The sequence below is a fragment of the Benincasa hispida genome, chromosome 9 (assembly GCF_027475165.1).
Source record: "Benincasa hispida cultivar pf3 chromosome 9, pf3_genome.v1.1, whole genome shotgun sequence".
NCBI lineage: Eukaryota > Viridiplantae > Streptophyta > Magnoliopsida > Cucurbitales > Cucurbitaceae > Benincasa > Benincasa hispida.
The window spans coordinates 60689459-60712512 of record NC_143486.1 but is presented as its reverse complement, the minus strand read 5'-3'; the positions used below and the strand labels follow the sequence as shown (position 1 = coordinate 60712512).

At 35.8% G+C, this 23054-nt stretch overlaps 1 protein-coding gene across 1 annotated transcript; it reads right to left on the bottom strand.

The window, feature by feature from the left end:
• Nucleotides 1-17547: 17547 nt before the first annotated feature.
• Nucleotides 17548-22612, bottom strand: LOC120084780 (putative transcription factor KAN4). Its single transcript, XM_039040601.2, has 6 exons — nt 21738-22612; nt 21499-21575; nt 20305-20341; nt 20021-20120; nt 18557-18641; nt 17548-17849 (listed from the first exon to the last, which is right to left on the bottom strand). Exons 1-6 carry the CDS (start codon nt 22117-22119, stop codon nt 17718-17720), a joined length of 813 nt encoding a protein of 270 aa, XP_038896529.1. The 5' UTR covers nt 22120-22612; the 3' UTR covers nt 17548-17717.
• Between the last annotated feature and the right edge of the window lie 442 nt (nt 22613-23054).

The following is a 23054-nucleotide window of genomic DNA, read 5'->3' as shown; positions in this document are numbered from 1 at the left end:
CAGACCTATTTAGTTTATCACTTAAGACATGATCCACTTGTATATCTCATATACATACTTAAGTTTACATACAAAACCATAGAGCTTTGTTTATTGGATATGAGTAAATTCCAGAATGAAATAACTCTTATCTTATTCATAACAATGTGTATAATTACAAACAACGAGACTTCAGAAGAATTAGGACACCAATCCTAACATATGTTTGTCGCATTTGTGAGTCCGGGGCTCCCTGGAGTTCACCACTACACCACTATTGTCATAATAGGGGGTGATGGGCTTAGATATGTCTGGAACAACTTCCAGATCTGTCAGAAACTTCCTAAGCCAAACGACCTCCTTAGCAGCTTCACAAGCCACAATGTACTCGGCCTCCATCGTGGAGTCGGTGATGCACCCCTACTTTGTGCTTCGCCATACTACTGCTCCTCCGTTAAGAGTATAAACTGACCCATAAGTGGACTTCCTAGAGTCCTTATCAGTCTAAAAGTCAAAATATGTGTATCCAGTAAGGATCAAATCCCTAGTTCTATACACGAGCATGTAGTCCCTCATTCTCTGAAGATACTTGAGGATATTCTTAACTGCGCTCTAGTGACCCTGGCCTGGGTTAGACTGATGCCTACTGACTATTCCCACTGCATAACAGATTCTGGTCTAGTATAGAGCACTACATACATCAAACTGCCAACGGTAGATGCATATGGGACCCTCTCATCTCCTCAACCTCTTGAGGCGTCTTAGGACACATTTTCTTAGACAAAGTAACTCCATGCCTGAACGGTAGTAAGCCCCTTTTGAAGTTCTGTATCGAGTACTTAAGCAACATCTTGTCAATTTACGATGCATGAGATAGTGCTAGCACTTTGTTCTTACAATCTCAAAAGATCTGTATACCAAGAACAAACTGAGCCTCTCCCAAATCTTTCATTTAGAATTGGGTCGCTAGCCAGTTCTTAACTTCAGTCAATTGTCCTACATCATTCCCAATGAGTAGGATATCGTCTACATACAACACTAGGAAAACTACTGAACTGTTGATGAATTTCTTATAGACACAAGGCTTATCAACATTTTGGTCAAAGCCATACGATTTGATCGTAGTATCAAACTGAATATTCCAAGATCGAGACGCCTGTTTTAGCCCATAAATGGACCGACTCAGTTTGCAAACTTTTTGCTCTTGACCTTAGACAATGAATCCCTCGGATTGAACCATATAAATGGTCTCCTCAAGATTGTCATTCAGAAAGGAAGTCTTGACATCCATTTTCCAAATCTCATAATCATAATAAGAAACAATGGATAGGAGGATGTGGATCAACTTCAACATGGCAACAGGCGAGAAAGTCTCTTCATAGTTGACACTTTCCACCTGGGTATAACTCTTTGCCACAAGTCGAGCCTTGAAGGTTTGCACCTTCCCACAGGCACTCTATTTCCTCTTGTAGATCCATTTACAACCATAGGTCTTACCCCATCAAGCTGATCTACAAGATTCCACACTAAATTGGAGTACATCAACTCCATCTCGAGATCCATGGCTTTGACCAATTCATCCCGATCAACATCCTCCATTGCCTTCTGATAAGACAACAGATCCTCAACGTCTCCATCGGTTACCATAGCCAGGATTTCAATGAAACCCATATAGCAAATAGGTGAGTTCGCAACATTCCCACTGCGTCGAGGTTCCCTCAACTCTTGAGGTGGAACCAACCTACCAGATGAACTATCATCAATAACTATTGCTATGAAGCAGGCCCTTCAACAACTCTTGTTGAAGTTTTAGTAGTTTCATTGGAAAGCTCGTGTAACACGATCTTACTACGTAAACTATGCTCCCTAATATGATCCTCCTCTAGGAAGGTAGCATTCGTAGAAACAAACACTCTATTTTCCGTCGGATCATAAAAGTAACCCCCTCATGTACCTTTGGGGTAGCCTACAAAGAGGTACAACCTCGAACGTGGTTCCAGTTTCTTTGGATTGGCCTCAAACACATGTGATGGGCAACCTCATATGCGGAAGTGACATAAACTAGCTTTATGCCCGTTCCACAACTCAAGAGGTGTTCTCGCAACACACTTAGAAAGAACACAGTTGAGTATATACACTGTAGTCTCCACTGCAAAACCCCAAAACAAGTTCGATAAGGAAGTGTAACTCATCATCGAACGAACCATGTCCAATAAGGTTCTATTTCTCCTTTCTGCTAACCATTCTGCTGAGGTGTACCAGGCGCTGAGAGTTGGGAAATGATTCCATGTTCTATCAAATAATCCTGGAATCTCGAATCTAAAAACTCTCCACCTCGATCCGATCGACATGTTTTAATCCGTCTATCCAATGCATTTTCAACTTCAGCCTTGAACTCTCTGAACTTTTCAAAGGATTCAGACTTCCGTTGCATCAAATAAGCATACTCATACCTAGAGTAATCGTCAATAAAAGTGATGAAATACTCATAGCCTCCCCTGACTCACACATTCACTGGAACACAGAGGTCAGAATGTACTAATTTTAGAGGCTCTTTGGCTCGATAAGCTTTTCCAGTAAAAGGTCTTTTAGTCATCTTACCCTCAAGGCAAGATTCGCACACCGATAAAGAATTTTTCTCTAACTCGCTTAGAAGTCCATTCTTCACCAACCTCTCAATCCTATTGAGATTGATGTGGCCTAATCGAAGGTGCCAAAGCTGGACATTTTCTTTTGGAGAAACTCGTTGACGTTTAGTTTGAGTTATAGTAGTTTTAAACATCTCTATGTTATGGAGGGAACTCGTTGCTAACGGCCTTAGCACATACAAGTTATTTTCCAATTTTGCTGTACAAATATTAACTCCATCTTTATGAATAAACACTTTATTCACATTAAATTCAAGAGTATATTTACACTGCAACAAGCATTTTACAGAAATTAAGTTCCTTTTCAACTCAGAAACTACAAATACATTATGTAAAACAAGAATTTTTTCTGTAAAGTCAACTGGATCCCTTCCACTACCACAGCTGAGACAACATGCCCGGTGCCTACTCACATCGTCATCTCACCAGCCTCCAGCTGCCGCCAGGATCTAATTCCCTGAAAAGAAGAACAAACATGATTAGTGGTGCCCGAATCAATAATCCAGGAGAATCATCAATCTCCACTAAACAAGTTTCTAACACCAGTAAATCATATTTACTTTGTTTCGCCTTGGCCTTAGCCTTAGCCTTGTTCTTCTCCTAGATCCAGCGAGGATAATTCCTCTCCCAGTGCCTATCCTTGTTACAATGGAAACACTTTCCTTTATCTCTGGGCGCTAGTCGCCTTCCCCACTGGGCGACAAGAAGTTGGTTAGTAAGCGCCTTCCCCTTCCCCTTACTACCCTTCTTCTTCTTCAACTTTCCAGTATTAGAAGTAGAAGATGCAAACTTAGTCCCAGAGGTCGAACCACGATGGAACTTCTTTAAAGATGAGGCAACATTTGCCTCACCAACCTTATTCGCCTTACTTTTTCGTAAGGATTGGAATGTTTGCAATGTTGAGGAGTCTTGTAAGGGTATAGTCCACTTTGTTAACAATCACATTGCTAATAAAGTGAAGGAAGCTATCCGGCAACGAATGCAGGATTATGCTAACCTAGCTACCCTCATCGATCCGAGACCCATTCATCTCTTCCACATTGAAGTGGACCATCATATTAAGCATATGTTCTCGAACAGAGGTGCCTTCCTCCATTTTGGAGTTGAAGATGCATTACAGAGACTCGTGCTTGAGCTGTCCAGACGGTTGTCCGAACATCCCTCGCAGGGACTCTATGATCTCACGCACTGAGAGCATGGGCTCATGCTTCTTGGTCAAAACGTCGTTAAGACTGGCCAAGATATAGGCTCGGGCCTTCTCATTCATCCGTGTCCAACGCTCGTAGGCCTCTCAAACATTTCGAGTGGCGTTAGGAGGTGGAATAAGAGGACATTCCTCTGTAAGAACGAACATGAGATCATCGATGATAAGTATTATTGTGATCATGCGTTTCCAACTAGAATAATTCTCGTCAGTTAGTTTATCGGTGCTAAGAGAGCTAATGTGGCTATAACCATTTAAAATGTTGTTGAAAATAGAAAAATATTAAATAAGTATATGTTTTAACCACATTTTAACACCAATTTTAGTTTTAGCAAAATAGTTTCCAAGTACCCTAAGTGGAAAGACTTCTATTTCACAATGATGCTCAGTGAGGCAAGACAAACGTCACCAGTGGGGTGATCAGATGCCCTTTCACTGGGATGAAACACTCTCAACCATTAGGTAGAACCAACTCTTGGAACTGCACCTAACAGTCATAATTCGTTCGATCCAAAACTGTTAACTCTTAACAATTCCGCGTAAGTGTAACCCCTCATTTTCAGCCCCAAAGTCTCACCCTAATGCGCCCACCGTAGGGAAAAAGTAGATTAGGACAAGAGACTAAGCAACCTTATCCTATACAGAAGATCAAATAAAGAAATGTGCAAAACTGCCATCCTATAGGGGACACTCCCAAGGTGCCTCGAGGCGATGCACGGAAACTTTATCCAACCTAATGAGAGAGACCGTGGGATATGTTGTCGCACGTCCCGCTCCCACTTACTATGAAAATTCTCTCCATCTACCTTGATATTCACCTACCCAAACACCATCCTTTAAGGGGACACTCCCAGGGTGCCTTGATGTCGAGGATAAATCTCACGGTATGGAAAATAAAGGGAGAAACGCGAGAGGTTTAAATGAAGCATCAAGTACCCAAGTACCTCCCACTGAATGTTCTACCTAGAGATTCATCAACTTAGACCATTCGGCTATTAATTTTAATCTAAGTCAGTTTAATTTGCCCAAAAAAAACTCTTCTCTTTGAAATTAAACAAGTTCAAGTAATCACATTAAACTCTTTAATGGACTGTTCTTAAATTTGCATGCATGCATCAAATCTATCTAATTCACCTTTCCAGGTAGGTTCCCAGTGAAGGAACTCTTAACGAAGAGCATTGATGAGCGCGTTCAGATCTTTCCAATTTCAATGTGACCAAAATTACCACACACGCATTCTATCAAACAGTCATGCAATTTACACTAATTAACGACATGCTTTGATAAATAAAATACAACGTATTGAGTTCACAACTCTCTTCACTTCAAACTCAACGCAGCGGAAGCAACCTCTACGTTCTTTATCGCCCAGCAAAACAGTCGGCTACGGCAGCACGATAGTCTAGACGAACGGCAGCAACACGAACAAGCAGAAGCGATGACGACACCACCACTTAGAGCCCTTGGTATTCTCGGAGTGAGAATCCAAAGAGTGGTCTTTGTTGAATTTGGTAGAGGTAGAAGGAACGGGCTGATCGTGTAGCGATAAGCAAGTGGGAGAGAAGGCTATCGTATAGCAGATGCTTATCGTTTAGATAAAACTATACAATCGTGTAGGTTTTACTAAGCGGTCGTCTAGTAATAGGTAACGATCGTTTAGAAAACACAACACGCTAGGTGATCGTTTAGGAAAGCTAAACGATCGTTTAGAGAAAAGTGTGCGATCGTTTAGACGTGCGGTGTGCAATTGTTTAAGCGATAAAACTCTATCGTATAGGCTTTCAGCTAAGCGATCAAAACATTTTCACACCTTTGGCGATTTTTACAAACTGATTGCAAATGAAGAAAATTTTCATTTTATTCTTCAGTTACAATAACCGAATACTGAATTTCCCACTAACGCACGATCGAGGATAAGATTTCGACCAATTATCACATAATTAACCAATTTAATTAATATATGAATATAATCATATTATATTCTTATCCTATATTTAATATCATATATCTACTATAGTAATTTCTCCTTCATTTGATATAAATCATATTTATATCTAATTTCCTCCAAAATAATGTATCTCATACATTTAATCAATTATATCATAATATAATTAACTAGATCAATTATATCATATATAGTCGAACTCCTTCTTGTCAATTTGAACATTTCAAACTGACCCAAAAACTGATTCTCGACTATATCCAAGCTACCTAGGGGATCTTATGGGCCTGTAGCTCGAAGCTCCAATGGTACGTGAATAGCTGACTAAACTCTTTAGTCACAAGATCCACCATCCGTCAACTGCCAGACTTTCCACTAAAGACCAACAGCTGAACTCTTCTTACCACAGATATATTTATGTATCCATCGGATATAATCAATCATGAGTACAATGACCCTTCACAGATACTCGTAACTACAGCTGGTCCAATTTACCATTTTGCCCCTGTAGTTACATCTCACTCCTTAAGTACCACTGATCACTCTAATGAAAAATACGACATAGCCCAACTATGTGTGAACACCTCTCGGGCTAAGAGAAGGTGTGTGGCACCACATCGTTCAAGCCCTGGAATCGACCCTTAAGGAAGCTATCTATCTACTTGCTCCTGCTTCGGGAAAGGAGTGAATTCCATCTTGCATCTTGTGTAGCTGAATTCCTAGCTCCCAAATCAAACGAATCCCCAAAATGGTAGGTTTGAATCGGCGACCTGACCACTCGCACCCATATAAATCAAAGGACCACCCTTAATGGCAGGAGTTCCCAACTCACTCAGGATTGAGGTCATGTTACCTATGGTCATCCTAGTGAAGTGAAGTCTCAGTCATGAACGGTGTTATATAACGAGACGTTAACACTTCATGGTCAGGTCTTATACAAACTCTTTGTATAGGACGCCCCCGCTCGCATGTCCCCTACACGAATGATTAGGATCAGACCATCTGTGACAAATCATAACACTTGTGACCATTCCACAAAGCGGGTTGCATCCGTAGCATTACCAGGATAAGGTTTCCCTCCTATATCCATATACTACAGACCATTTTAGTTATCACTTAAGACATGATCCACTTGTATGTCACCACATACATGCTTAAGTTACATACAGATAACCAGGGATTTTATGTTTATTGGTTTGTGATAAAGCAAATAAAACAAATAACTGAGCAAAAATAGAATGTAAAGTAAAATATCATATATTATAATACACAAGCGTTCATACAAACTGTTTACAAACTACAGGACACGAGACTTTAGGGCATCAACCCCAATACCTAGGTAGGGGTGTTCCATTTCTATCACCTTAAATACCCTAGCCTAGACAGAACCCGCCTTAGACAAAAGGTCCCTTATAGATAGATTTGCTACACTTTAACCTTTTATTAGTCAGTTTAATCCTATTAAACTGATTAAAAGATTACAGCCTAGGTTGCTAATCTCATTAGAACTATGATCTTAGGTCTATCTCCATCAAGATTTAAAACAATTTTAAAATCATGATTCAAACCTAAGTTCGCATGCATGTATTTCTTATAGATTTTAGTTCTAATTTCCTTATAACCCTTATAAAAGAAACAACTAAAACCATACACATTGCCACACAACTAGGTATTTATAACACTTATAAATTTAACCTATGTGTCATACTTCATGCAATGTCCGTTCATTACTATACATAACTTTTATATACAAGTAACGAACCAAGCATACATGCTTCCATACACCCTTATACTATAACACTTATAATATAAAGATGATGCATGTCTATGCTTTATGTATGCATAAATATAACTCTTATATTATATGATGCATGAGCATGCTCTAATGTAATTTAAATCATGCTTCTCTAAATCATAACACTTGTAATAAAGAGATGATGCATGACCATTGCATAACCTAAGGTGGGATTTCTTCTATATGGCATACCATATGACATATAAATAAACATACATCCTATGTACATTCACAAAAATTAATGGACCGAGTTGAACCGCCAAAAATGGAAATAAAAACTCTATCTATTACATTTTCCATCGAGCAAACCGGTTCACAGGCGAATCAGGTCTTCAACCGCCCGAGCGAAGCTCCCATCGTTTAGTAAACGTGGCTGGGTATACGATCATTTAGCGACGATCGAGTACCAATAACTATACGATGAAGCATGAGGTACCCGATTGTTTAGCGCACAAGACAAAACACGCGAGTTCTAAATGATCGTTTAGAAGACGACGTTGCTGTGAAGCATGATCGTCTAGACAATCACTTAACAAGCGATAAGTAAACGATTTACTCCGCAATCATGTAGTCAGGAACTAAGCGATGAAGCTTGTTGGGCTACACGATCGTCTAGTGCATGAGCGACAATCTGCTCCGATACTCAACGATCGTTTACACGACACGACCAAGGTTTGGTCTCCTTCATCCTCGAAGAACAGTGACTCTTTGCCTTGAAGCTTCTTCACAAACAACTCATAGACTCAAACACTTTGAAATTATAGACTCGTTAGCAAGTTAATATGCCCAAAAACGTAGGGGCCCTTACAATTAACTTCAAATGTAAAAGAATTTAAACAACCGGAGGCTTCATCCCAAAAACTCCATTAATCCACGTCCACAAACATATGTTTAACGCTTAAATAGAATGTAGACATGCTTCTCCCACCGAGAAAGTAAATTCTATTCTTTGCATCAATGAATTTGGAATATCAAAACCTGGCTCTGATACCAATTGAAGGAACTCTTATCAAAGAGTACCTCTAAGCAGAAGCAAGATCGTTCCAAACTCATTGTGATAGAATTAACGCATTCACAATCTAAAAGACAAGTTATACAATATACAACAAATTACAGGCATGCTTAAAACTTTAACAACAACAAGGGACAAGAAACAAACCAGTTGAAGAACCCTTCTTCACAGAAAACTTATTCTCGTCCAAGGACTGCTGCTCTTGCTCTCACTGAGAATGTCCAAGCAATCGTCCATCAAATCGTGTACCCATGAATAGCCTCCTCACAAACACGGCAGTAAGGAACCACCACTTGGAACCCTCGGTATTCTCGGTGTGAGAATCCATGAGGTGTGAGCTCTGTTGGATTTAGTAGAGGGAAGGAGGAAGAAAGACAATCGTATAACACGACCAAGCAAGTGGGAGAAAGCAAGTGTCTATCGTATAGACATTGCTTTATCGTTTAGGTAGAGGTACACGATCGTTTAGTAAAAGGTTCATGATCGTATAGACAATCGTTTAGTAAGACGCTCGGACGTGTGATCGTTTAGAAAGAGCTAGACGATCGTTTAGCAAATCCTATGTGATCGTTTAGTAAACTGCGCGCGTGTATACGATTGTTTAGACACTTTGAGCTATCGTGTAGGCTCTTGGTTTGCTATGCAATAGGCAGTATACACCACTCGTGAGCGAATTTCTGATCCTCTTGCAAAATGAATACGGTTTTCATTTTCTCCTTCAGTTACAAAAATGGAATGCAACCTCCCATTATCATTCGGTTATGGAGAAAAAGTCGGGCAACAATTATCCTATAATTTTCAAAATTAAATAATAATTATAATCATATTATTTTCATTAACCTATGGTTTAATATCACATTAAATGCAATATATAAACCATAGTCTTTTCTCCTCCACTAGATATAAATCATATTTATATCCATTTTCCTCCAAATAATGTATCTCATATATAATGTCAATCATATCTTATATAATTGACCCGTTCAATCATATCATATATAACCGAACTCCCTCTTATCAATTTGAACACTTCAAACTGATCGAAAAACTGATTCTCAACTTGAATCCATTGAGCTACCAAGAGGACCTTATGGACCTATGGCTCGAAGGTCAAACGTTACATGAATAGCTGACTAAACTCTTTAGCCACGAGATCCACCTCCGTTAACTGTTAGGCATTCCACTAAAGACCGACAATTGCACTCTTCTCACCATAGATATATTTCTGTGTCCATCGGATATAATCAATCAACAATACGAAAACCTTTCACAGATGCTCATAAGTACAACTGGGCCAATTTACCGTTTTGCTCCAGTAGTTACATCTAACTCCTTAAGTACCACTGATCCCTCTAATGAATAATACAACATAGTCCTACTATGTGTGAACACCTCTTGGGCTATGAGAAGATGTGTGGTGCCACATCGTTCAAGCCCTAGAATCAACCCTTAAGGGAGCAATCTATCTACTTACCCATGCTTCAGGGAAGGAGTGAATTCCATCTTGTGTAGTTGAGTTCCCAGCTCCCAAATCAGACGAATCCTCAAAATGGTAGGTTTGAGTTAGCGATCTAGCTACTCGCATCCATGCAAATCAAAGGATCGCCCTCTAAGGCAGGAGTTCCCAACTCACTTAGGATTAAGGTCATATTACCTATTGTCATCCTAGTGAAGTGAAGTCTCTGTCATGAACGGCGTTATATAATGAGACTATACTACTTCGTGGTCCGGTCTTATACAAACTCCTTTGTATAAGACGCCTCCGCTCGCATGTCTCCATATAAATGATCAGAATCAGACCATCTATAGCAAGTCACAACACTTGTAACTATTCTACAAAGCAGGCCGCATCCGTAGCATTACCAGGATAAGGTTTCCCTCCTATATCCATATACTATAGATCATTTTGGTTATCACTTAAGACATGATCCACCTGTATGTCTCCACATACATGCTTAAGTTACAAACGACAACCAGTAATCTTAATTTATTGGTTTGTGGTAAAGCAAATAAAACATTCAATGTTCATAGATAAAAGTGAAGAAAAATATCATATATTAATACATCACAAGCGTTTGTTCAAAACTATGTTTACAAACTACAGGACCCAACGACAGTTTAGGGTATCATCCCCAAAAAGGATCGCCCTCAAAGGCAAGAGTTCCCAACTCACTCAGGATTGAGGTCATGTTACCTATGGTCATCCTAGTGAAGTGAAGTCTCTGTCATGAATGGCGTTATATAACGAGACTATAGCACTTCGTGGTCCGGTCTTATACAAACACCTTTGTATAGGACACCCTCGCTTGCATGTCTCCACATGAATGATCAGGATCAAACCATCTGTAGCAAGTCACAACACTTGTAACTATTCTACAAAGCAGGTCGCATCTGTAGCGTTGCCAGGATAAGGTGTCCCTCCTATATCCATATACTACAGACCATTTTGGTTATCACTTAAGACCACCTGTATATCTCCACATACATGCTTAAGTTACAAATGACAACCAGGGATCTCAGTTTATTGGTTTGTGGTAAAGCAATTAAAACATCCAATGTTCATAGACAAAAGTGAAGAAAATATCATATATTATACATCACAAGCATTTGTTCAAAATTGTGTTTACAAACTACAGGACCCAATGAGAGTTTAAGGCATCAACCTCAACACACCTTGCGCATGCATGCCTGAGGTTGCAGTGGAGTCCAACACCATAGGGAATCACCGAGAATGGGCATTATGGTCATTTGGACTACGAGTTTCATCGTCCTAGATGGGAGGAGTCCATTGACCATGGATACTCGGGATGGTAATAAAGCATGGACAGCCAAGATTTCACAGCACCCCATCAGTCGATTCATGTTCAGCCTTCCGAGTCAGGTAGGTCTTTAGAGGCTTTGGTTATAGAGCTTGCTTACAGCACTTTTAAGTTTCAGCAGGCAACCCCCATTAGCATCAAAAGTTCAAGTGCTTCCAGCAAGAGAGCCTTTGCACCAAGGTTGAAGCTAGAACTAATTTGTAAAGTCTGAGTGACCTTGTTGAATAGCTTACAACTTCAGCTGGGAAGCCGAACGAGCCGTTGTCAGACCATTCCCATGACTTACCAAAGGCCCAAAAGTGTGACGTAGTTCATGTCGACAAGGTGGAGGAGAAGGAGCCACTTCTTAGAGATTCATGCCCAAGTATGACTTTGGAGTTCTTAATCTCTAAACTTGCTAATGGCTTTCTTCAATTTCAATAGGACATTCAAGCTCAGTTGCAAAACATGGCTGACCAAGTTGCTCAACTGACGAAGGTCATGTAGAGAATTGAAAACATGCCAGAGCAATCCATTGTCTGTACTTCAGAGGCAGAATTTCTTGCAGAGTGCTACTTCTCCAATGATGACAAGGATATCAAGCCATGTTTGGCGATTTATGAGGCTAAAGAGGATCTCGAGCCTAAACCCAACGACATTCAGGTGATAGAGTTAGAGGTAAAAAGACCTCGCCCTATTCTAACATCTGGTATTTCGAATATTTTTAATTTTCCTCCTCTACTTTTCACGAGTCTATTGAGTTTTTTTTTTTTCAACTCTATCAAGTCATTTGAGTATTTTCATTATTTTTTCCATTTTTTTGTCTAATTAGAAAAAATAAAAATTCGACCTGTCTGGTTCTCTTCAAAAGATGAATAGTCTTTATCCTTACCAAGCTATATTGACTCATCTAAAAAGAGACCACAGAAATACGAGAATTTCTTTGTGCCTTGATAGGAACAGGTCACGTCGAGTAGCTGACAGTAAAAATTTGCCCTTTCTAGAGAGAGCCAAGTGAAAAAATTTACTGCTTTCCTTTATCACTTTCTAGTTTAACTTCTTGTTTTTCTTTTTCTTAAAAATGAAGAAGATTAATTTAAGTGTGAGCCTTTTTACTCCATTCTGTGCTCGAAAAACTATCACGGGAGATTTTCTGTTTCCTTAACTCTTTTTATTTTTGGGTTTAGATTAGAGATACATTGGGGGACAATGTATCATTTTAAGTTGGGGGTGGGGTATTTGTGATAGCTTGGGATCCTTGAGCGATGTGCTTGGACAATGTTTGTGTGGTTGAATTGCTTGCTTGCTCTTTTACTTGGTTTGTTATGATGAGGAGTTGATGAAGCACCTCTTTGTGATTAGATTTGTATGAGATGATGTTTAAAGATCATAATCATGATGTTTAACCTGTTTCAAAAATTTTCTCATCTCCCACGCATCTTTTAGTCCTTTGTCTAAAGAAATTAAGTCTTTCATGCTTAGAGTTGCATTATGTGGCTTATATTTTTTTTGTTACCCCGAAAATCCTAGGTGATAGATGTTAAGTGACTGAGAGCTCAACTTAGTAATGTATGCCTAAGTTTTTTTTGTCAAATTCTTGTTTTGTATTGTCAAAATCAAGTATGTTGGAAGTAAAAGCAAGTTTCTATGTTAATTTTTAAGGAGATTACTCCTCTTTCTTGGGATTAAGATTAACCTAGGGCGGTTTGACACCCTAGCTTCCCTCTATGGTAAAGTACCCCTGAGAAATGAGTAAACTTCGACACCTTATTAGGAGGCGTTGCTCGTAGTGTGATGTCTTTCACGTGACCCATGTGGACAAGTCAAAACGAAGGTAACGTGTCTAGATAAGGTTTCCTTTTTTGTGTAAAGTAAGAAAATTGAGAAAAAGTAAAAAATATAATAAAAGTTTGGTTATCTTAAGCTTGTCATTGCATTATTGAGTCTATGAAGCTTAGCTCTTGAGCCTTCGAGCCAAAGTATGGGGAAAATAAATTGAAAGCCTTATAAAACCATTCAAGGTTATGCGGGCTTGATTCATAGGGTTGTGGACTCATTCATGCAGGAGTAGGTTTAGGATCATTATTAAAATGTGCTTCATTGATTGATTATGAACGGAGTTCATTTTTTATTGCAAGTCTTATCCTAGGAGACTGTTGAGACTAGAGTAGTGATCCTTTTGATTGAGCAAGCATTTTTTTGTGTGAATATATGATTCTACCTAGGACGATCAAAAATTAAGTTGGGGGTGTTTGATAGCACCGAAAATGTGTTATCTTCCTCTTCTTAATTCGAGGTTGTTACTATGTTTAATTTATTTATTTAGTATTTTTACATGTTTCATGCACCTAAGAGGTAGAATCGACCATTATGGGCCATTCAGGGTTAACTTGGAGCAATTAGGAGTTAATTTATGCATCGGGGCTTCAAATGAGTCAAAATTACCAAAATATCCCTACATAGAGCGTCACAACGCTCAATCAAGCGTAGCGTTACACTCAATTGGTTGTAGCCTTGACATTTTGGAGAAACAAGGGAGCATAACAATGTTGTTCATAGCATAGTTACGCTCCAAACTTTGATGGATGCGAAAATTAGCGGGCGCGCACCCGTGCGTAACACAGGCCGTCACTTCATCAAGCGTTACATTGTAGTAAACAAAAGCCAAGGTAGCTATGCTCTCAACAGCGTAGCTATGCTCTACGTTGTGTATAAATAGTCTTCTTCAATTTTAGGGCAGAGAATCATCTCCCATTCGGGCCCAGCCAAATTTCTTCCCATTTCCTCTCTTCCACTTGTATTTTTCTTCCTTTCCCCTCATGTGGTAAAGGTGATGTCGAGATTTATCTTCTTCATCTCCATGGGAAGGTAAGTTCTAGGTTTTCTCTAGTTTAGAGGATTTGGGGATGAACTCTATGTCATTTTGGGAGTTTTGTTTGAATCTAATTTTTACATCTTGACTATGGGTTACTTTTCTGAATTTATTGCTTATGAATGACATGATTTTGTTATTGATTGACAAACAATACTTTATTATGCAATTTGAACGCTTGAGATTGACTTGTAATATGTGAGATGTAATTATAAATTAATTTCTAAGAAGCAAAAGGTTAGATAGGCTTGTAATTGATTGTCTGTAACTAGGAGCATTATTCCTATTGACCTAGGGGAAACTATATTGAATGTTTAGTTAGACTGTGGAAATTAAATGTTCATCCTAGTTTAAGCCCTAAAGTTTAATGCGATTGGTTAATTGTGTTTAGTATGGATTCATCTAGCATGTTTAGCTAATTAGGTAATTAGGACCATTGGTTGGATTTCAAATCAATTGGGTTAGACATGGTCAAGAAAATAAAATTGTATTTAAATAATTCGATAAACAAGGTTATGTTGAGTCATTCTGATTTTCATTCTCTAAGCTAGAACATCTCTATTAATTGTAATTATACCTTTTTACTTTCTTACATTTTATCTTTTATGCATTTCGACTTATCCTATCCACACCAACTCCCCCCTCCATTTACCACTTTAATTAAAAATAAGTTTCGAGGAGCTAATCTTTTATGCCTTCCTATGGTTCGACCCCATTCTTGCTACTGATACTATCTGTTAGTTGAAGTTCTTGATTGGTGAGATTATAAATTTATTTGATTTGTGATCTTTTGGGAGCGACACCAAAAAGTTGCTATCAATATGATTAATTATCAACTACAACTTTACTTCTTTAAACTCACCATGACATTCAAATATCAGTTTAATGGAGTTTCAAGAAATGTCATGTTAAACAACTTGATAGAAGTACCTTTGTCATAAAGGATAAGCTTCAATATTATTACAGTAGAGAGTAAATAATGCGTGCTTACTTCCGTTGATAGATGGCCAAGCCTTTAAAAAAGAAAGGGAGAATATATAGAAGGGAGATATAACGAACTATAACAAACTATCAAAAAAATAGAAACAAAATGCCTAATACTCCCCCTGGGGATAATACATTCAAGACACCCATCTTGGAAAATAGGGATGAAAAAGGAGATAAAAGCAAAGCCTTAGTAAACAAATCAGCAAGTTGCACATCACCTTGAACAATCTTATCCATTACAAAATGGTATTCGAGCTTAATATGCTTCATTCTCTCATGAAAGATCGGATTCGAAACAATGTGAATAGCGGACTGATTAAGTAGATAAGAGCCAACAGCAGAGAGATTATTCGCAAGTCTTTCAATAACTGAGTTAGCCAAATGAGTTCATTAGTAATAGATGCCAACGCCTGCTATTCAATTTCAGCTAAAGATCAAGAGACAGTGCTTTGCTTTTTGGCCTTCCAAGAAACCAAGAAATCTCCCAAAAAAAATACAAAACCCCATTGTAGACTTCCAAGAGTCCAAGCAAGAGGCCCAATCTGCATCAGTAAATACTTTCAATTGAAAGGAGGTAGAAACTGGTAAGAAAATACCTTGAGTAAGAGTTCCATTCAAGTAACGAAGCAAGTAATAAACAACATCTAAATGAGGTTGACAAGGCTTAGAAACAAATTGACTAAGCTTGTGAACTGCAAAGGTAATATCCGGACGAGAAATATTCAAATATAAAAGGCATCCAATAAGACGTCTATAAACTTCCGGCTCATCAAGAAGATCACCATCATCAGACCATAACTTGGTATTAGAGTCCATTGGAATAGAATATGGTTTGGATGACAAAAACCTAGTATCTACAAGCAGTTGAAGGATATAATTGTATTAAGACAACCAGATACCCTTGGATGAACGAGCAAGCTCTAAGCCCAAAAAATATCGCAAATTTTCCAACTACTTTAAGCTCATGAATACAAGAAGAAGATGCACCAATGATGATAATGTCATCCACATATACTAATAGAACAATGAAAGTTAAGTGTTTCTAGATCTGCACATAAATAAAGAGTAATTAAACTTAGACTGCTAGAAGTCAAGTAACAATAAGGCATGGGAGAACTTATCAAACCATTGATGAGACGCTTGTTTAAGACCATATATCAATTAAAATGTAATTTGTATACAAGACGCTCCCCTTAGGCACAACCATATTAGATTTATAACCAAGAGGTAAAATCATGCAAATTTCTTCATATAAACCACCATGCAAGAAGACATTATTAATATCTAGTGAACTAATGACCAATTCAAAGAAACAGTAATAGAAAATAATACATTGACAGTCACAAATTTAGCTATAGAGGAAAATATTTCAATGTATTTGATACCTTCTTGTTGTGTATAGCCTTATGCCACTAAACGAGCATTGTACCTTTCAACAAAGCCATCAAATTTATGTTTGAAATAAGTCATATATATTTAAAACTACTAGCTTGCACCTAACATTAATTTCCAAAACCAAAGCCAAAAATGACCATGCGAAAAAGGAACAACTGTCCACGTAATATTTGTTTCCACAGCTCGAAGTTCAATTTTATAAATATATACCTCATATTATATATTAATAATGCTAACATGATAAATAACAATATCAGAATATTTGAAATAAGTAATATATATTTAAAACTATTAGCTTGCACCTAATATTAATTTCCAAAACCAAAGCCAAAAATGGCTCTGGAAAATGGCAATTGGTAGTCATACAATCTCTATGAAAGTCAACAAAAGTGCAAAAGCAACAATCTCTATCAATCTCTAGTGAGAAATTAGAATCAAAATTCTTAAACATAGAAGAGTCCAATGGATCGCAATAGACATATAAACAATAGGCTGTCAGAATGTGAGACTCGTCTATGTCAAAAGGTACAAAAAGAAGAAGAAAAAAAAAAGCTTTGTCGAGGACTCATTTAACTTTGGCGATTAGTTGTCGATTTCTATTGCGGATTTAGTTGGGCTCATTAGAGAAGATGGGTAATAAAGAGTAGATGAGTTAGCTTTAAAAAAAAGGTATTTTTTCATTAATATTAAATTATTATTTCCATATAACTATTTTATTTTCCTTCATTCATATCATTATTTTCCAGAAATACATGACCTCAGTTTTTCTCTTTAGTACCATACATAGATTAAGCTAAAATTCATTGTATTTCTGGGTATAAATTGAAAAATGCATTTTTTTCAATTTTAAACATCATAATTTAACAAATAACTAGTAAAAGTTAAATGAGTTTTCATATACTTATGTACATAACGTGCTATAATATAACTCTATTTTATTTATTTTTCCATCTTTAACTAAAACACAAAATCGTTGACAAAATATCAAGATATTCATTCTTGTTGATATTTTTTAATGCAATAATAAAATAGACTAAACTCGGAGATTTTTCTCTCTCGTTTCTTTGGGTTGGAAATTTAGAAAATTAGCAATTGAGAAGGGCAAGCTCTTTTGCATCACCATAATCTAATTGCCAACTTGGTCTTCCAAGAGTAAACTCTAAATTAATCCGCTGCATGGTGATTGCCTCGTCATCATCTCCATTGCTTCCTTCAACCTATAATTTTTTTATTAAAATAAATTATCAAACTTTATAATTTAACCACATTGAAATAAGAATTATGCCATATGTTACAATTTAGGCCTAAGTTTTTAATGGAAAAAATGACAGCATTTTCTTTTTAATGAATCTATAGAGTGAGAGAATGACAACATTTTATATTAATAACCATTTTTCTTTATAATTAGAAAATAACAAAAATCACTTAGAGGGTGTTTGAGCCTCCAACTTCGAGTTGGCGGATTCTACTTCATGTTTGAGACTCCAACTATAATAGTTAATGTTTTCAGCTATTATAACCTACAATTAGTGTTACTATTTCAAATCCTTCTGTGTTATAGTGTTTACTATTTGTTATCGTGTTTATCCAAACATGGATAATTATAAACTATGGACAAGAATAATCACTAATGATAATAATTAACTCACCTTCAAACACTCCTTTAATAATTGTTGAAATGAGTTTTCAAAAAAAATAATTATCAAAATGATAGTATTTATATTATCAACTTTGAAGTCAAATGTTTAATATCTCACCTCCATTTTAATAATTTTCAAGAACTAACAATGCTTCAAAGATTTTACTATGTGAAATGTTGTGAGCTCGAAAAAAAAATATATAAAAGGATATTTTGAATATACACAATATTTTGAATTAAAAAAATAATAATAATAATAATAAATCCTTTTGAATCATTTATTACCTTCATTCCTCTGGATTTAGCGAAAACGTCGGCGTTTGACCTGGCCCTGTCGCAACTCTTGTGCATTGACGTTACCAAACTACTTCTGCACGCAAGAGCAAGTTCAAACTATATAATATATCAATTAAATTTTGAAATTCTAGTGATTTTAAATTAAGACCATGAAGAATAACCTATACGATCAAAAAGTCCGAGGCTAGAACCTAGTCATGATTTTGGGAGTGTTTGGCCTAATGAATTGTAGTTATGAAGTCAAGGAATTCGTGAATCTCCGACTAAAAAAACATCAGTTTTATAATAGATTTCACAACTCTCAAATTTCACAATTACAATCTTTACCTAACCACTCCATAATAATTTGTTTTTATTTTAGAAATCCAAATTTCAAGAATTAAAAGGAAAAAATAAGTTCTATAAAATTGTGAAAAGATAAATACTAGATTTGGATTATGAGGTTTTGTGGTAATAGTGTAGTTGCTTTTCAAGAGACATGAACCATGTTTAAGATTTGTTTTATTTTACACTCAGAACTTTTTAAAGGTTTAGGTTTAATTTTTGCACTTTCAGTAAATCTTAAATATAGTATCTATATGAGATGTTGATTTATTGTTAACTTTTTAAAAATAAAGTCTTTGTTAACTATTTTGCGTATTCGTATTATATCTTTCCTTAAATAGAAAGTATTACTCTTTGTTTAACAAATTCTGTACCATTTAACTTTTTAAATCATCAATAAGAACAAATATTAAGATCTATTGAAAATTAGACATTTATAAATAAGAGATAGGTGAATAAGAAACAAGACACAAAGTAGAAAGATCATAGTAGTAATTTTATCGTTCTTCTTGATTTTCAAATATCTTTATTATATTCAACAAATGTTTTTGTACTTCAATAATTGCAGAGATAAAAGATTGAATCATCAACAACATCTCAAAGACATTTAAGTCCACAAATATAAGTTGGCTAAAATATCATTTGGGTCCTTTCAACTATCCAGTTTTAGTTCATATACTTTCAAAAAATCTTAAATTTAGTCTCCAATAGAATGCAAATTTACTGATGATTGTTGAAAACCTTTTTATTATCTATTAGCATTTTCACTTTAAATTTTGAAAACATATTCACATCCTAATTTTTTTTTTTATGAAAGTCATTATTATTATTTAACCAATTTCAATATAAATTAACTTTAAGTTATTAGACTAAAACTGGACAATTGAAAATCAGGTACTAAAAGTGAATAAACTTCCAAATATATGAACCAAAATGGTATTTAACTATAAACGTTGCTGTGTTAATAAGCATTAAAAGTACATTGGTAAATAAATTTTTTTTTTAAGAAAAAAAATGATGATTTGAACAAAAAAGAGTTAGAAACTGTTGTCAAATAATTTTTATAGTCTAGAAGAAGTAAAATCAGAGAGGCATAAATAGATAGATACAGCATAGAGAAGATCTCACCTTTGGATTCTCTGCAAATGAGCTGATTCAAACATAGATTTTTTAGCAGAGCAAGATAAATCCATGGCATCATCTTCAACCTCACCCCTTCCACAATCATCTAAAAAAAAATAAACCATCTGATCAATTCTCAATAATTCATACAACTAACAGGCAAAAACAGTAGTTGTTTGTATTAAAATGGTACATACAACTAACAGTGTAAATATATATATAGAATTTGAATATAATGTTCATATATTAAAAGAATGTAGATAAAAGAGACAGTGTTTTGTATTTATTACCTGTTCCCTTCACAGTATTTTTCACTGTTCTGTACATCTGCATGAACAAAAAAGACCAGAAAACAAAATAATGTGTTTAGTTTTCAACAGTCCCTTTGCCTTGTTGTTGTTGTTGCTGATTTTAGATGCCCTTTTTTGTCTTTTTACTTTTGTACTCTCTCTTTTACCTCTTACCATACTAATGAATCTTTAAAAAAAAATTGTAGAACTTTTCTAGAATAAGATAAATGTTAAGAGACAAAATCAAGTTCTAGGGAACCCAAAAGGAAAATGAAGGCAGCATCATTGTTCTTCTCAATGTGGAATCACCATTACACAAACCCAGAATATATATTTATTTATTTAGTCATATTCTCATTGTTTGGAAAAATTAGCCTTAAAGCTTTCTTTGTTGTAGCTGTTTTTTTTCTAAAAAATTAAGTTTTGTTTATCGCCTAAAAGTGTTGTTAAAATTCAAACCAAGTTTTGAAAACTAAGGTTCTTGTTTGGTTAAGTAATGGTTTTTAGTTTTTGTTTTCTAAAATTAAGTCTATATATACTACTTTCATATCCAAATTTCTTCATTTGTTATCTACATTTTACCAGTGGTTTAAAAAACCAAACCAAAATTTTAAAACTAAAAAAAAAAATAGTTTTTAAAAACTTATTTTTGTGTTGAAATTTGGCTAAGAATTCAACCATTGTACGATGCAAATCATTGTAAGATATGAGAAGGTAATAGCTTTAATTTTTAAAAACAAAAATATCAAAAATGAAATAGTTACCAAATGAGCCTAAAAATTTTATTTTTAGGAACAAGTTTTGTTTACAATTTTTTTTTTAAAGAAAAATTAAAATCATTGTAAAGAAATTATGAACAAATGAACCTACATTTTAGAAACAGAAAATTAAAAATCAAATCGATATCAAATGAAACTTAAATTTTTTATTAGTCTCAGAAAAAATAGACATAAAAGAGTGATATTTTGTTCTTAAAAAAAAAAAAAAACTCGGGATTAGAGTATTGTTCATCAATATTTGATGGAGGAGGAAATGATGTCGTCGGAATTTCTTACTTGACATTAAACTGTACCACTAAACTCAAAAATTTAAAGGCTTGTTTGGATTGATTTTCTAAGTGCTTAAAAAAGTGTTTATTTGTATTCTCCAGGTTAAAAAAAAAGGAGAGGTTAGACGAAAAAGAAACCAACCAACCTGCAAATGGCTTTTGACGTGAGCTAGGGTTAGATCCTTGACATTCATAAGCTCCAATACTGATTTTGGTGTAGCTCCTAATGAGAGAGATACAAAAGATAGTCAATTAATGAAAGTTTCAAAATTGCTTTTGATTTCTTACAAATTGTTCTAAAGAATAGTTAATTAAGGTGAATGTGAATAATAATGGAGTGACAAATGAATTAGGGTTATTGAATTTTGGTTATGTGTAAGTTTACTTTCATGGCCACCAAGAAGCTCAACGGCATGTACAAAATGAGCATGAAGAGTTGTAGTCCATCTCATTCTTGGAGCTCGGATATTGCTTCTTCTTACTCCACACCCGACCCCGCCACCGCTTCTTTTGAAGTCACGGCGACCACGGACATTATAACAAGCTTGATGAGGACGAGGACGAGGACGATGATGAGAAACATCCATATCTCCCACTTCAAACCCTAAGCGGAAGAGACCATTTTCATGGCTCAAATCACTTTTGCCACTAGAACTCGAATCCGTGGTGGTTGAGCTTCTTGACTTGGCCTTCATCTCACACGGCAGCGTCGACATCGGAAGGCTGATCTGCAAGGAGAGGTCCGGCAAGGAAGATGGTGTGTTCATCACAAAGATCTAAAAGAAGAGATTAAAAAAGAAAAAAGAGGAGTAATTGAGTTATAATTGGAGGGCTAGAAGAAAAGGGAAATGAGTGATTGCATAATGAGTGGGTTATGATTTGAAGAAGAGAAGTCAGAAGTAGGAGAAAAAATCATTATAATTATTATTAGTAAAATATAGAGAAGAAGAAATGGGAAGTAAGAAAAAGAGGGAAATGGGGAAGGAAAAAGTTAAGGAAAAGGTATGAGCTAGAGAGGTTTGAGTTTATTTAATGCTGAAGAGATGTATATATCATAAAAACTGAGAGTTGTCAAACACGAGCATAGCTCGTGTAACATAAACGTGTAATTTCAATCTCGAGGTTCGAGGTTTCATCTCCACCTTACATATTTGAGAAGAAAAAGAAAAGAGAATGAGAATTGTTATCCAAAGGGGGAAGGAAGAGGAAATAATATGGGGGTTTGTGAGAGAAGGGAAAGGTGGGAAATGGAGAAGAAACAAAGAAGGGAGTGTTTGAATGGAATATTGAATATTGAATTGGGTCTCACTCTAACGTTGATAGATGGCGACACATATCAATTTTTTTTTCATTCTTTTCTAACAATTTCGTACCCTCTTTCTTAACCTTATAAAGATCAATCAACCACCAAAAAAAAAAAAGAAAGAAAGAAAAACTTTCTACTTGCTTTTTTTTTTTCTTTTCAAGAATGTATACATATATACACGAACAATAGTCTAGATTTTGGGTCTACTTTAATTTTGAGTTTGATTTTAATTTTAACCTTAAATTTTAAAATGGAAGTTTGAATTTTACTTCTATTTGATCATTAATATTCAAGATTTACATTTTTTAAATTGATTTTTCATTAAATATTCACCTTTAGTATTGAATGTTGATGTCTATTAATTCATTTAAAATAACTATAATCAATTAAGTTTCA